The sequence below is a fragment of the Bos javanicus genome, chromosome 10 (genome assembly GCF_032452875.1).
Source record: "Bos javanicus breed banteng chromosome 10, ARS-OSU_banteng_1.0, whole genome shotgun sequence".
In the NCBI taxonomy this organism is placed as follows: Eukaryota; Metazoa; Chordata; class Mammalia; order Artiodactyla; family Bovidae; genus Bos; species Bos javanicus.
Window position 1 is genome coordinate 99,256,281 of NC_083877.1, and position 16,556 is coordinate 99,272,836.

The following is a 16,556-nucleotide window of genomic DNA, read 5'->3' on the forward strand; positions in this document are numbered from 1 at the left end:
GCCAGGCGCCTCGGCTCATCTCATGTGAGTCAAATAGCCTTTTTAAGAAATAGCTTAAGAAATGCCAAAGTGATTTCTGTTGGAAGTCCCTAATTATTTGTGAATATACACACTTAATACCAAGGCCCTGGAAATCTTTTTTCTTAAGTTGTTTAGAAAACTTTATAAAATTACATTCTAGAAAGGATATTAGGAGAATTTCACTTCATACAAGGAAGAAGGAACAGATGACCCCCAAATCTATTTCTATCAGTCTATGCTTTTCCATTAGACTATAAGATCTTCAAAGCCTGTGTATAAATTCAATATACGTATCCAAGAGATCTGCTTATTTATTTTTTAGGACTTCACTAAGGTAGAAATATCTGTAAAATCTTACTGTTGACTCAGCTATTAAACACAGAAAACCTTACTATTAATTTTTAAAAAAGTCCTACCTACTCATTACATGTTCAATACATATTTCAATTAGCAAACTAGGTTTATGTTTTGCCAATTTAATCTCTTAAAGCCATAATCGCTTCATCTCTAAAATGAGTATAAAATACATACTACATAGGGCTGTTGTATTAAGTGAGACAATATTTATAAAGTTCTAAGCTCAGTGAGTGACCCAGAAGAAACATTCCCTACATCATAGGTGTCCTACAGCAAATACGGGCCTCTACAGACAGTGAAGCTTTAGCATAATTGATGACGGCACTAACTGTACGTCCACTTCATGAAGTCTGAGCAGTTCTTCTTTTCTACTTTGAATTAAAGGTGTTTATCTCACACCTTTGCTTTAAATTGTCGGTCAGGTCTATGAAATATCTAATACCATATTCTGGCTTAGGAATAACCCCAAATGATACATTTTTCTTATGGGAAAATCAATTTTATGATGTTATTTCTAGCAATGTGTCATACAAAAAGTAGACGCTACACTTACATTTATTGATAGTGACTAGTTGAGTCACAGAACAGTAATAATTACCAGAAAAAGTAGATCTGTGTCAATTAGGCTAAGTGATGTGCTTGCACAGACCAATTCAGTCTTTGAAACATTTACTGATAAGAAACCACCATTTACTAAGCTCCACACTAGGCACCTGGAACAAAAAGGCAGGGACCTTTAAGGATGTATAAGGTGGGGACTCAATCATGGAGGCATCCGGTGCAGCAGGGACGTGCTTCCTAAGCAAACACACATCCCCAGGTGGCTATGACCCTAAGACTGCTGGGAAGGCTTCAGAGAAAGCCACACTTGGGGTGAGTCTTGAAGGATGATAAAAATACAAACAAGGCATCCCAGGAGGAAGAAAAATCATGTGCAAAGTTACAGAAGTAATTAACTTGGCATACCCATGCCCTGAAAATTACAAGAAGTTTAGTGTGAGAAGAAAGATCAATTTAGTAGGACAGGCCTCTAGAAAAGAAAGCATTCTTTTACCTCGTGAGGTAGTAATGAGGTCACATGTTACACTAAGGAATGTGAACTGACAAAATCATTAAGGCATCTGAGCAAAGGATAGACAAAAACCAGCTCTGGGGGCAATGCGATGTTTGGCAGAGAGACTTAAACGAGCAAGAGAGAGTTTCCAAAATCCACGAGAGATCTAATGAGGACCTGAATAAGCAGGAGCAGTGGGAGTGGAGAATGAGGCATGGGCAGGAGAACTATGTGGGTGACACGGTCTGTACTTGGTCACTGAGGGTATTCAAAGAATGGGTGGGAATGACAGTCTCAAATGAGACTCGAATTTCTGACCTGGGCAACCAAGTGATGGTACCATTCACCAAGACAAACTAAATACCAAGAGCAAACCCATCTACCAAAACATGCTTCCTTGAAGAGGACTTCTATTTTAAAAACGGGGGGGAACTTTATCTCTATTATGCTTCAGCCATAAATCAATTATGAAACTAAAAACTAATTCATTAATCAAATTTCTGTTCCCTACTGCAATGCTCAAACTATAGGAATTTATTTAAAACTACCCATAGAGAATCCAGTTGTTTGAAGAGAAATCTCTCCGATGGTTTTCCAAGTTTGGTATACCACACCTGTAGCTCTTGTATTTGACTCTGAGGAGGAAACACAAAGAAAGCTGTTGAGTGATTCACCATCTTCTCTTGGAGGACTTCTAAAACCTGTACCAGCAAGAATGAACCAAGGACAAGGTGCATTCTATTTCTACCTACCAAAAGACCCACCTCAAACCTTAAGTAACAATCATTTCAAAAGTAGGAAGACATTATTCAAGCAAATACTTTATTTCCTACAAACACTGCAGATTTTTGGCAAATGTTAAAAAAAGATTTGTATCTTTGCTTCAAAAATACTCATTATTATTATACCTATATAAAAAGCTTTTTAAGAATTTTCTGGCATTAAAAAACAATGCTTATGCAATTAGTAGAAAGTGCACTGTATATATTTCTGTATTCAAATCTAACAATAGGTAGAAATAACAAGAATTTTGTGTCTTTTTATATCGAATGTTGTAAAGAGCATTGCTGGAAAGCTTCCTCAACTACACAAATGATGCTCTACCAAAAAGAAAAACCTTCTTGTAAGTGACTTTTGTTAGGATTCTTCAAAACCACAAAGAGCATTACCTCCTCGTGGCTTCTGTACTTCCTGACTAAAACCAATCAGCAAAGAGAAGACACCAAGTCATTGAACAATGTGTATGAAAACTCTTAATAGCTTATAATATTTCACTTAAAAACTTCTAGCTCATGATAAAATATATAAATTCTCAAATCAAAACCAAAATAAAAGTTCTACTTATTTACTTACAAAAGAACCCTTAAGATCAAACGTAGCAAACTGATGTGACACATTGAAATAGGGAAGAAGTGGTCGTATACACTTGGAATGTTTATAACTCTAAGGAGAAAAAAAATCATGTAAGTTATTCAGATGAGACATAGGACATTTTAAAGAAAAAGTCATTTACTGCACCTAGACTAACAGAAGTCACACTCACTAGGTGACAGAGAGTGTATTCCAAATTCTTAAAGACTATTTCTAACAAAACCTTTGTTGAATGCCTATTGTGTGTGCCTATGCAGTATTGCTCTTTACAACATCAGACTTTTCTTCCATCACCAGTCACATCCACAATGTGAAATGTCTGTTCATTTCCAAGGCAAACCACTCAATACCACAGTAATCCAAGTCTAAACCCCAACCACTAATGCTGAAGAAGCTGAAATTGAATGGTTCTATGAAGACCTACCAGACCTTCCAGAACTAACACCAAAAAAAGATGTCCTTTTCATCATAGGGGACTGGAATGCAAAAGTAGGAAATTAAGAGATACTAGAGTAACAGGCAAATTTGGCCTTGGAGTACAGAATGAAGCAGGGCAAAGGCTAACAGAGTTTTGCAAAGAGAATGCATTAGTCATGGCAAACACCCTCTTCCAACAACACAAGAGAAGACTCTACACATAGACATCACCAGATGGTCAACACCAAAATCGTACTGATTATATTCTTTGTAGCTGAAGATGGAGAAGTTCTATGCAGTCAGCAAAAACAAGACCAGGAGCTGACTATGGCTCAGATCATGAACTGCTTATTGCAAAATTCAGACTTAAATTGAAGAAACTAGGGTAAACCATTGGACCATTCAGGTATGACCTAAATCAAATTCCTTAAGATTACACAGTGGAAGTGACAATAGATCAAAAGATTAGATCTGATAGACAGAGTGCCTGAAGAACTATGGACGGAGGTTCAGAACACTACACAGGAGGTGGTGATCAAAACCACCCCCAAGAAAAAGAAAACAAAAAGGCAAAATGGTTGTCTGAGGAGGCCTACAAATAGTTGAGAAAAGAAGAGAAGCTATAGGCAAAGGGGAAGACGAAGGGTATCGCTATCTGAATGCAGAGTTCCAAAGAATAGCAAGAAGAGATAAGAAAGCCTTCCTCAGCCATCAATGCAAAGAAATAGAGGAAAACAACAGAATGGGAAAGACTAGAGATCTCTTCAAGAAAATTAGAGATACCAAGGGAACATTTCATGCAAAGATGGGCTCGATAAAGGACAGAAATGGTATGGACCTAACAGAAGCAGAAGATACTAAGAAAAGGTGGCAAGAATACACAGAACAACTGTACAAAAAAGATCTTCACAACCCAGATAATCATGATGGTGTGATCATTCACCTAGAGCCAGACATCTTAGAGTGAGAAATCAAGTGGGCCTTAGGAAGCATCACTATGAACAAAGCTAGTGGAGGTGACAGAATTCCAGCTGAGCTATTTCAAATACTAAAACTGATGCTGTGAAAGTGCTGCACTCAATATGCCAGCAAATTTGGAAAACTCAGCAGTGGCCACAGGGCTGGAAAAGGTCAGTTTTCATTCCAATACCAAAGAAAAGTATTGCCAAAGAGTATTCAAACTACCACACAATTGCACTCATTTCACACACTAGCAAAGTAATGCTCAAAATTCTCCAAGCCAGGCTTCAACAGTACATGAACCGTGAACTTCCAGATATTCAAGCTGGATTTAGAAAAGAAAAGGAATCTGAGATCAAATTGCCAACATCCATTTTATCATTGAAAAAGCAAGAGAATTCCAGAAAAACATCTACTTCTCCTTCATTGACTACACTAAAGCCTTTGACTATGTGAACCACAACAAACTGTGGGAAATTCATCAAGAGATGGGAATATCAGACCACATTACCTGCCTCCTGAAAAATCTGTAGGCAGGTCAAGAAGCAACAGAATCAGACATGGGACAACAGACTGGTTCAAAATTGGGAAAGGTGTATGTCAAGGCTGTATATTGTCACTGTGCTTATTTAACTTATATGCAGAGTACATCTTGAGAAATGCTGGGCTGGATGAAGCACAAGCTGGAATCAAGATTGCCAGGAGAAATATCAATAACCTCAGATATGCAGATGACACCACCCTTATGGCAGAAAGCAAAGAAGAACTAAAGAGCCTCTTGATGAAAGTGAAAGAGGAGAGTGAAAAAGTTTGTTTAAAACTCAATGTTCAAAATGAATCCATTGGCAAAACTAATACAATTATGTAAAGTTTAAAAATAAAATAAAATTTAAAAAAAAAAAAACTCAATGTTCAGAAACTAAGATCATGACATCTGGTCCCATCACTTCATGGCAAATAGATGGGGAAACAATAGAAATAGTGACAGACTTTATTTTGGGGGGCTCCAAAAATCACTGCCAATGGTGACTGCAGCCATGAAATTAAAAGATACTTGCTCCTTGCAAGAAAAGCTATGACCAATCTAGACAGCATATTAAAAGCAGACATTACTTTGCCGACAAAGGTCCATCTAGTCAAAGCTATGGTTTTTCCAGTAGTCATGTATGGGTGTGAGAGTTGGACCATAAAGAAAGCTGAGCACCGAAGAACTGATGCTTTTGAACTGTGATGTTGGAGAAGACTCTTGAGAGTCCCTTGGACCGCAGAAGATCCAACCAGTCCATCATAAAGGAAATCAGTCCTGAATATTCACTGGAAGGACTGATGCTAAAGCTGAAGCTCCAAACTTTAGCTACCTGATGCAAATAGCCAACTCATTAGAAAAGACCCTGATGCTGAGAAAGACTGAAGGCAGGAGGAGAAGGGGACAACAGAGGACGAGATGGTTGATGGCATCACCGACTCGATGGACATGAGTTTGAGCAAGCTCCAGCAGATGGTGAAAGACAGGGAAGCCTGGCGTGCTGCAGTCCACAGGGTCACAAAGAGTTGGACACGACTGAGCAACTGACCAACAACAACATTGTATATACCTACTCAAAATAAAACTTAATGGCATTTTGACTGAGTCAGACTTTGAATTCCAGAGTCATCTGATGGCATACACATAAGATTAAACTTATGCTCTGTTTTCTAAGTGATATACATCCAAAAAAAGGAAATGCTTGGGATGTTTTCACCAAGAAGGCATCTCACCCAAGTATAACCTTCAAATGCACAACTTCAGTCAGCTAAATATATACAACAAATCTCATTGTCAACATCACTTTTTCAAAATAATCATTACCATAAAGTAAAGGAAAAAAGGAAAGTGAAGTCACTCAGTCATGTTCGACTCTTTGCAACCCCATGGACCACAACCTACCAAGCTCCTCTGTCCATGGGATTTTCCAGGCAAGAGTACTGGAGTAGGTTGCCATTTCCTTCTCCAGGGGATCCTTCCAACCCAGGGATTGAACCCAGGTCTCCCGCATTGCAGGCAGACACTTTACTGTCTGAGCCACCAGGGAAGCCATCATTACCGTGGTGTGGATCAAAAGAAGTCTGTGACATCGTTCCTACTTTATGGGATTTAACAATCACAGAGGACTTAACAATATAAGGTTCTGGGCCAGGTTTTGTGGGAAATTTTTAAATTGTAATTAGAGATTTTAATACCTCCCCTCAATAACTGACACACAACTAGACAGAATATCAACAAAGATACAGGTGATTTGAACAAAACTATCAAACAATTTGCCTGGATTAACATCTATAGATCACTTCATTCATAACTGCAGAATATGTATTCTTTTCAACTGTACAAGGAACATTTACCAAAGTACACCACAGTCTTAGCTATAACAGAAGTCTCCATAAATTCAAAAAGATTCAAGTCCCACAAAGTCTATTCTCTGACCACAACAGAATTAAGTCAGAAATGAATAACAAAAATGTCTGAAAAAAATCTGCAAATATTTACAAATTAAATAACAAATTTCTAAATAATCTATGTCTCAAAGAAAAAAATAAAAGGGGAAATTAGAAAGCATTTTGAATTTACAAAAATAAAAACGTAGCACAGCAGGATTTGTGGGATGCCACTAAAACAGAAACTTTAGCTTAAGATACTAGCAAAAGAAGAGCAAATTAAAACCAAAATAAGCGCAGGGTATGGGATTCAGAGATAGAAACTACTAGGTATAAAACAGATAATCAACAAGGGTACACTGTAAAGCACAGAGAAATACAGACATCATATTGTAATAATTTTAAAGGCAGCATAACCTATAAAGTATTGAATCATTATGCTGGGTACCTGAAACTAAGACAATATTGTCAATCAATTATATTTCAATAAAACTTTTAATTTAATTTAAAAAAACAAAGTAAGCAGAGGAAAGAAAATAATAAGAGATGAAACGATAAATCAAACAAAACCAGAAAAACAAGACTGTATAATTGAGAAACCAAAAGCTGATTCTTTGAGAAGATTAACAGAATTGAATAAACTTCTAGCCAGACTAATCATGAAACCAGAATAAGAAGAAAGAAAATACAAACTGCAATTATGAACATTAAGAGAGGTGACATCAATACAGTGTATATATATGTGTGTGTGTGTGTGTGTGCGTGTGTGTGTGTGTGTGTGTGTATATATATATATATAAAGAAAACAGCAGGGAATAATAGCAGTAACTTTGTGCTGAGAAATTTAACAACTTAAATGAAATGGACAAATTTCCTTGAAGACACAAAAACCCAAAGCTCACTGAAGAAGATATGGACAAACTGAATATCCCTTTATCTGTAAAGGAAGTTGAAAAACTTTTAGTTGAAAAACTTATAGTTAAAAAACTTTTCCACAAAGAAAACTATAGCCCCAGATGGCTTTACTGGGAAATTCAAGCCTCCCTGGGAGCTTGGCTCAAACAGGAAGTAAGAGCTAAGGCAGAGCTGTAAACCACCCACCTGGGCATTGAAGCATGCCCCCATTATGTATACAGAGCCTGTCAGCAAAGGCTGGGACACTTGCTAGCTCCAAACATGAGGAAAGCTGTACCATCATGATCTGACCACTAAGAAAACTGAGCAGAGATTTCAGTGGCCATACATGATAAAGCTTGCAAACTACAGAATCTGTTCAGGAAAGTCACAAAGCAAATTAACAGCAACAGCCATGACAAAAAGCAACAACAAATGCTAGAGAGGAGAAAGAATCTGATGTCCAGAGTGTCCAGGTTATTTTATGTAACGTGTCTAGCTTTCAACAAATGATATATATATGATATATGATACAACAAATGATATATGATATTTGCAAAGAAACAGGAAAGAATGGCCCATATACGGATATAAAAGCAGTTGACAGAAACGATGTCTGAGAAAGCCTAGCCATTACCTATTAGATATTATACTTCTTAGACAAAACACATTAAAATATCAGGTATTTAAAAATGTTCAAAGAACTGAAGGAAACCATATCTAATGAGTAAAGGAGAGATCTGCTTCTAGAATGTCAGTGTGAGGAGCTCCATAAATATACTCCCAGCGAAACTGGTGAAAATTATTTAAATAATAATAATGCTAAAGTCTGGAAATGATCCTAAGGGCACACTACAAATACAGAAGTATTCAAGAAAATCTACTAAAACTCGGTATGAGCATCAAGAGTATATGGCATTTAAACCACAAGCCATCCCTCCCTGTCCCTCTCAGGCTGGACTGACAGAAACTCCAGGCCAAGTAGGTACAGTCAAGAACATGGGGCTCCCTCCCTCCCAGTTCCCAGGTGAAGGCAACAATATCTTTGGGAGAGAAGCAGAATATCAGTATTTCTCATGCTCTTTCCCTTCAGCTACTTGAAGAACTGGCAGAATTTCTTTAAAACCAAAGCTGCAAGAAAGATTTTCACGTAACTGTGTAGAATGGGGGAAAAAAGGCATAAAGTTGGGTCCTTCACGCCTGGGATGAATCTGAAAGGAAGAGAAGGTTTGCACAGGTGGACCCTCAGCCCAGAGAGTGACCAGGTCAAGCCACAGACTGATCATCCCAGTCCTGGGATCCTACATGGAAAAGAAAAGCTCCTTTTTTTTCTTTAAGGTGTTCAGTTACATTTTATGCTTTTTTTCCCCCAATACTAACAAAGTGAATTAATCCAATAAAAACGACAAAGAATTACCATAGTTTCAACGATGACAGTGAGGTTACCTAAGCCATCCGTCAGAGCTACGTAGCTTCCTCCTCTCTCTAAATGGCCAACTGTCTTCAGGTAATACCAACCTGGTTGAGTAAACTGAGTGGTATGAGCTATAGAAAAGCAGAGAAAGACCCAAATAACATTAAAGTGGTGATAATAGGATTCTTCCAGAAATAAAAAGCTATCTACTTACTTGAGGCTGAAAGAGAACAGAGTATGCCACCCCAAAATGTGCCACTTTAGCATGCGTATTATTTTGAACTGCTGGCAATCAAGACCCAGAAGACTAAAGAAAAAATTTCTCTCTCCTTCAACTGCCTGAAAGAATCTAGATAGGAGACCCGGCCCAGAAAGAGAGCTATTACCAACAATAACTTTTTATCTGAAAGACTTATCTTCATGGCACAGCAAATATCTGTTCTTCTCTTCCAATGAATGGTGTTCTTCCCCTGTAAAGCTCCAGGTCCCTATCTCTTTCTATGAATGGTCTTCTTCCCCTGTAAAGCTCCAGGTCCCTCTCTCTTTCTATAAATGGCCTTCTTCCCCTGTAAAGCTCCAGGTCCCTATCTCTTTCTATGAATGGTCTTCTTCCCCTGTAAAGCTCCAGGTCCCTATCTCATTCCTTTGCTTAGGATGGCATTATAAAGCCTCAATTGCCTGACTGCAAACTTGAGTCCCATATTTTTATGTACAAAATTAAATGGGTTTTTTTCCTGGTGATCTGTCTTTTGTCAATTATTAGATTGACCAAAGAACCGAGACGGTTACAAGGAAAACTTTCCCAAGTATGACTGAGTCTAACAGCTAATTTCTATTTTGGAAAAAATATTTGCCAGCCTCATGTTTCAACTTTTGAGTAATTAGCCTAGTTAAATGGTATAATTAAGGGAATATTCTTAGAATGACTGGTAAAAAATAAATAAACCACACTCTGTCAGTTCAAGACTACTGAAAAACTACTTTATTCCAACAGTAAATAAAGTTATCTCCTCCCAGTTTTTGTTGATCTCTATTTAAATCACCTTAATATAACTACAAAGAATATGGTTTTCAAAAAGTTAACAAAATATTTCAAAAACTAAGCTTTATGGTTTTAAACAAGTTTATTTTCACAATACTCATTTATTGGGCACCTTCAAAGCTTGTCCTAGAAATGTACTGAGTGATACTCCTTGTCTCATTTTGGGAAGTGACAAAATTAACCCCCCAAGAAACAGTGACAAAATTATAAAAGTACGTTAGTTCATTGAAATAATGTGGGACCAACTATGTCAACATTTAAGGAGTTAACCAAATCCAATTTAAGGAGTTAATAAAAATCCAAAACTTACCATTTTCGTATTTATTAAAGAACAACCTGAGTTTAGAATAATGTCATGATTACATGGTTAATGTCATGACTATAAATCCCTGTGAAAAATACATCAACTGGAAAAAAAGAGCTTGGTCTTAGAATAATCAAGAATGGAATACAGAGAGTAGCTTAGTTACCCGAAAGAGTCTTATAAAACACTAGGACAAATCTTGCTAAAACAGAGATACACTTAAAACCAATGTGTGCACATGTGTGTGCGCACACACACACACACACACACAGTGTTTCTATAACTCCCTCTAAGTGCTTTCTGCTTTGTCTCTTAGAAAGAAAGGCAGGGAGTGAGGGATGGGATCTGAACCATACCTGATACCCAGATAGGAGCTTCCACCACGTAGTGCCCACTCCATGGCTCCTGAGCAGTCATCAGTCCACAACGCCCATATGGCAACTGCTGATAGTAACTGGCCACCAAGTTCCAAGCAATGGTGCTAAAAGATTGTTTGATAAAAGAGAAACACCAAGCAGCTTGTAATAAAAGTGTAAATGTCTAGAAGCCTATAGTATAAAAGACCTTAGCAAAGTTTACACAAATATATGCAAGTGGTAAAATTACCACCCAAAACAAGAAAATTTAAGTTGCCTAAGTTCACCCACATTTTGAAAAATCAAATGAGGGATGCAATATTTTTAATAGTGAATCATATAATAAAAAATACAAATGTATATGAAGTGCACAATTTTTACTGCACAATGGTATAACCAGAAAAAGAGTCACGACCTACCAGTACCACAAACGTGAGTCAAATACAGATAAAGACTTTATCTATACCTGCTTTCTTTTTGACAATCAGCCTTCTTAATGCCCCAGTTTCATGACATAATTTCATGACCTGACTCAGCGGCTGTAAAGTTTTACAATGAGAACTCTTAAGAGTCCGACTGCCAGGGCTCAAGTGATGGTGTAGGCAGACAGGGCAGGGGAAGAGAACCACACATAACTCTCTTGATACAAGAGGAGCCATTTAAGACCTAAGCCACTTTGTGGTCTAAGCCTGCCCACAATGCTTACCCCTGCAGAAGAGGTCTCAGTAGTAACTGATTTTAAGGGAACAAAAGCATCTAAGTCAGGGAAATAACTTAACCATATCTAAGACAATATATCAGACCCCAAAATAAGCTCTATTTCTGTTCGCAGCTTCCTGCCTTCTCTTTCTAGAGCTGACACATGTTAGGTATAGGACGGATGAACGAAATAAGGCAAATGCTTAAATCACTGAATTTAGGTTGTAAGACTATGGAAGTCCATTGTACTTTTTTTTACTTATTATGCTTTGAAATTTTTCAAAATGAAAACCTTTGAAAGTTTTAATAACTTACGAAGTCATGTAGCCATTGACGTAATTCTGATTCAATATGCGACCCCAGCAGCCTGCACCCATATCACCATTTACAGTGCTAAAATCTTCAGAAGACCAAAGCTTCTTCTTAGTCAACCTAGCATCCTTTACTGTAAGTGTCCCAGGGTAATGAGCTCTAGAAAAGAAAGAGAGGGAGGAAATGTAAAAAGTCAGAACAGGCACTTCCATATATTTACTGAGTAAATACCCTCCCTGGTAGTTCCACTGGGAAAGAATCCGCCTGCAAGGCAGGAGACCCCGGTTCAATTCCTGGGTCAGGAAGATTTGCTGGAGAAGGGATAGGCTACCCACTCCAGTATTCGTGGGCTTCCCTGATGGCTCAGCTGGTAAAGAATCTGCCTGCAATCTGGGAGACCTGGGCTCAATACCTGGGAAGGGAAGATTTCCTGAAAAAGGAAACGGCTACCCACTCCAGTATTCGGGCCTAGAGAATTCCATGGACTATTCCATGGGGTCACAGAGTCAGACGCAACTGAGCAACTACAACTTTCATTGAGTGAACAAACATATGTGTCTTTGCCAAGGTTTTCTATCTTAAAACAATGGGCAACTTCCAGGTAGATGTCAGGCTGTATGTAAGCATCTGCTTCCCACCCCTGGGTCTCAGCATGCCCTGAGGATGAGATGCACTTACAACGAACAGAAGCGGGGAGATCATCAGTGAGAAAGACCTCTTCCTGGAAACCATAACAAGAAGGGAAGGATGTCGACAGATGGAGGCAGCAGAAGAGGCCTAGAACATTCCAAGAGATGAATGAGGTGGAGACAGGATTCAGACTTCCCAGGGGATGTAGTGAGCTTGGACAGTAGAAAGGAAGGAGTGAAAAAGAAAACCAAAAGTAAGACTTCCCTGGCAGCCCAGTGCTTAAGAATCCACCTTGCAATGCAAGGGACGCACGTTCAATTCCTGATCAGGGAACCCACATGCTGTGAGGCAATAATGACAGAAGTGCACAGGCCACCACTAGAGAAGTTATCACAAGGAAGACCCAGTTGATTTGTTATAAAGAGATACAGTATTTATTTAATTTAAAAAAAAGACTAATGAGCTTATTACATAAAGTATCAATAGTATTTCCTCCCCTGCTCTACCCCTCATACAGAGAAAGACAGCTTGGCATTTATTCCCCAGCAAAAACAAAAACACTAAAACAAAACCAACAAAAACCCAGAGGACTCTTCTTTGAATAAAAATAAGAAGTTATTAAACCCAGAGCAGTGGTGGTTCTCAACTTGGGTGACTCTGCCTGGTGGAGAAGCCACAGCAGGAGTTGCTACCATTCTCTAGTGTGCAGAGGCCAGAGACGCTGCTAAACAGCCTACAATGCCCCTAGCATGTCCCCACAGCAAAGAACTATCCAGTGAAGAACATCAAAGTGCAGAGGTGGAGAAACCCTTTCCAGAGCAATGAACTTCTCCCTTCTTCTGGCATTTGGGAGGAGTCAACTGAAATATAAATGTACATTTAGTGTTCCAAGGCTAAAATATTGTCATAATGATGGTTGTGGAAGTGACTGATTATTGAATATAAAAACAATTAAGAAATTTCAAATGTAAAATAGAAAAGAGGCTAACAGTATAAGAGTTAGCACATGAACTCTAGGGAGAAGAGTGTGTACTTCTTAAGCCAACAACTACTGACAAAAAATTTAACAAAAATACAAGCAAAATAACAGAGACTGAATCATATTACAATTCTTATCTTTGTGGTTTGGAACAGTAGTATTCTTAACATTAAAAGAATGATTGTGAAGACCTATTTTAGTCTGGAAAATTATGAAGGAGATGGAACTTCCAGACCACCTTCCCTGCCTCCTGAGAAACCTGTATGTTGGTCAAGAAGCAACAGTTAGAACAGGACATGGAACAACGGGCTGGTTCAAAATTGGGAAAGGAGTAAACCAAGGCTGTATATTATCACCCTGCTTATTTAACTTATGCAGAGTACATCATGCAAAAATGCCTGGCTGGATTAAGCACAAGCTGGCATCAAGATTGCCAGGAGAAATATCAATAATCTCAGATATGCAGATGATACTACCCTTATGGCAGAAAGTGAAGAAGAACTAAAGAGCCTCTTCATGAAAGTGAAAGAGGAGAGTGAAAAAGTTGGCTTAAAACTCAACATTCAGAAAACAAAGATCATGGCATCCAGTCCCATCACTTCATGGCAAATAGATGGGGAAACAGTAACAGACTTTATTTTCTTGGGATCCAAAATCACTGCAGATGGTGACTGCCGCCATGAAATTCAATGATGCTTGCTCCTTGGAAGAAAAGCTATGACAAACCTAGAGCATGTATTAAAAAGCAAAGACATTACTTTCCCAACAAAGGTCTGTATAGTCAAAGCTATAGTCATGTATGGATGTGAGAGCTGGACCATAAAGATGCTGAGCACCAAAGAATCAATGCTTTTGAACTGTGGTGTTGAAGAAGACTCTTGAGAGTCCCTTGGACTGCAAGGAGATCCAACCAGTCCATCCTAAAGGAGATCAGTCCTGAATATTCATTGGAAGGACAGATGCTGAAGCTCCAATACTTTGGCCACCTGATGTGAAAGCTAACTCAATGGAAAAGACTCCAATGCTGGGAAAGATTGAAGGCATGAGAAGGGGATGACAGAGGATAAGATGGTTAGATGGCATCATCAATTCAATGGATAGGAGTTTGAGCAAGCTCCGGGAGATGGTGAAAGACAGGGAAGTCTGGTGTGCTGCAGTCCATGGGGTCACAAAGAGCTGGGCGTGAGTGAGCGACTGAAAAACAACAAACTTTAGTTTTTAGTTATTTAATTCCATTTCCGTCATGAATCTTTTAAGAAAAAAAAATCCTACTTGGGAATTAATTATCCTAGTAAAGATGAAGTAAGGCACATCAATCTGGTATTCCATGGTTTCCTAAGGAAAAATGAATATATAATAAAGAATATAAAATAAGTAATCAGAGGAAAATGAGATTCCACCTGAATCACTGACCTCAGGTGAAAACAGACACCTCGTCAGTACTGTAAAAATGCACAACAGAAACCCAAAAAGAAAGCTAGCACCTAACAGGGTTGAGAATTCATGTTCTGGAACTATAAATCCCAACTTGGAAAATCTGACTACTGTTCTCTGCAATTACATAATTTTAATAAACTTTAACATTTTGATCCATAAATCATGCATCAAATCCCTTATGATTATACAGTGGAAGTGAGAAATAGATTTAACGGACTAGATCTGATAGACAAGAGTGCCTGATGAACTATGGACTGAGGTTCGTGACATTGTACAGGAGACAGGGATCAAGACCATCCCCGTGGAAAAGAAATGTAAAAAAGAAAAATGGCTGTCTGAGGAGGCCTTACAAATAGCTCTGAAAAGAAGAGAACTGAAGAGCAAAGGAGAAAAGGAAAGATAAAACATATGAATGCAGAGTTCCAAAGAATAGCAAGAAGAGATAAGAAAGCCTTCCTCAGTGATCAGTGCAAAGAAATAGAGGAAAACAGAATGGGAAAGACTAGAGATCTCTTCAAGAAAATTAGAGATACCAAGGGAACATTTCATGCAAAGATGGGCTCGATAAAGGACAGAAATGGTATGGACCTAAGAGAAGCAGAAGGTATTAAGAAGAGGTGGCAAGAATACACAGAAGAACTGTACAAAAAAGATCTTCATGACCTAGATAATCACGATGGTGTGATAACTGACCTAGAGCCAGATATCCTGGAATGTGAAGTCAAGTGGGCCTTAGAAAGCATCACTACGAACAAAGCTATGGGAGGTGATGGAATTCCAGTTGAGCTATTTCAAATCCTGAAAGATGATGCTGTGAAAGTGCTGCACTCGGTATGCCAGCAAATTTGGAAAACTCAGCAGTGGCCACAGGACTGGGAAAGGTCAGTTTTCATTCCAATCCCAAAGAAAGGCAATGCCAAAGAATGCTCAAACTGCGACATAATTGTACTCATCTCACACGCTGGCAAAGTAAGGCTCAAAATTCTCCAAGCCAGGCTTCAGCAATACGTGAACTGTGAACTTCCAGTTGTTCAAGCTGGTTTTAGAAAAGGCAGAGGAACCAGAGATCAAATTGCCAACATCCACTGGATCATCGAAAAAGCAAGAGAGTTCCAGAAAAACATCTATTTCTGCTTTACTGACTATGCCAAAGCCTTTGACTGTGTGGATCACAAGAAACTGTGGAAAATTCTGAAAGAGATGGGAATACCAGACCACCTGCCCTGCCTCTTGAGAAGTTTGTATGCAGGTCAGGAAGCAACAGTTAGAACTGGACATGGAACAACAGACTGGTTCCAAATAGGAAAAGGAGTACATCAAGGCTGTATAAACTGTGGAAAATTCTGAAAGAGATGGGAATACCAGACCACCTGCCCTGCCTCTTGAGAAGTTTGTATGCAGGTCAGGAAGCAACAGTTAGAACTGGACATGGAACAACAGACTGGTTCCAAATAGGAAAAGGAGTACATCAAGGCTGTATATTGTCACTCTGTTTATTTAACTTATATGCAGAGTACATCATGAGAAACGCTGGGCTGGAAGAAACACAAACTGGAATCAAGATTGCCGGGAGAAATATCAATAACCTCAGATATGCAGATAACACCACCCTTACGGCAGAAAGTGAAGAGGAACTAAAAGGCCTCTTGATGAAAGTGAAAGAAGAGAGTGAAAAAGTTGGCTTCAAGCTCAACATTCAGAAAACGAAGATCATGGTATCTGGTCCCATCACTTCATGGGAAATAGATGGGGAAACAGTGGAAACAGTGTCAGACTTTATTTTTCTGGGCTCCAAAATCACTGCAGATGGTGACTGCAGCCATGAAATTAAAAGACGCTTAGTCCTTGGAAGGAAAGTTATGACCAACCTAGATAGCATATTGAAAAGCAGAGACAT

At 38.6% G+C, this 16,556-nt stretch overlaps 1 protein-coding gene across 4 annotated transcripts in view; it reads right to left on the reverse strand.

Moving 5' to 3' along the window:
- The window catches only part of GALC (galactosylceramidase), a 57,656-nt gene that overhangs the window by 13,047 nt on the left and 28,053 nt on the right, over positions 1-16,556 (reverse strand). For all 4 annotated transcript variants that reach the window (XM_061429627.1, XM_061429630.1, XM_061429628.1 and 1 more), the window contains 5 exons: positions 11,617-11,772; positions 10,603-10,727; positions 8,904-9,031; positions 2,786-2,875; positions 1,981-2,067 (listed from right to left, as the gene is read on the reverse strand). In XM_061429627.1, coding sequence (XP_061285611.1) covers positions 1,981-2,067; positions 2,786-2,875; positions 8,904-9,031; positions 10,603-10,727; positions 11,617-11,772 — 586 coding nt within the window. The remainder of the gene's footprint in view (positions 1-1,980; positions 2,068-2,785; positions 2,876-8,903; positions 9,032-10,602; positions 10,728-11,616; positions 11,773-16,556) is intronic.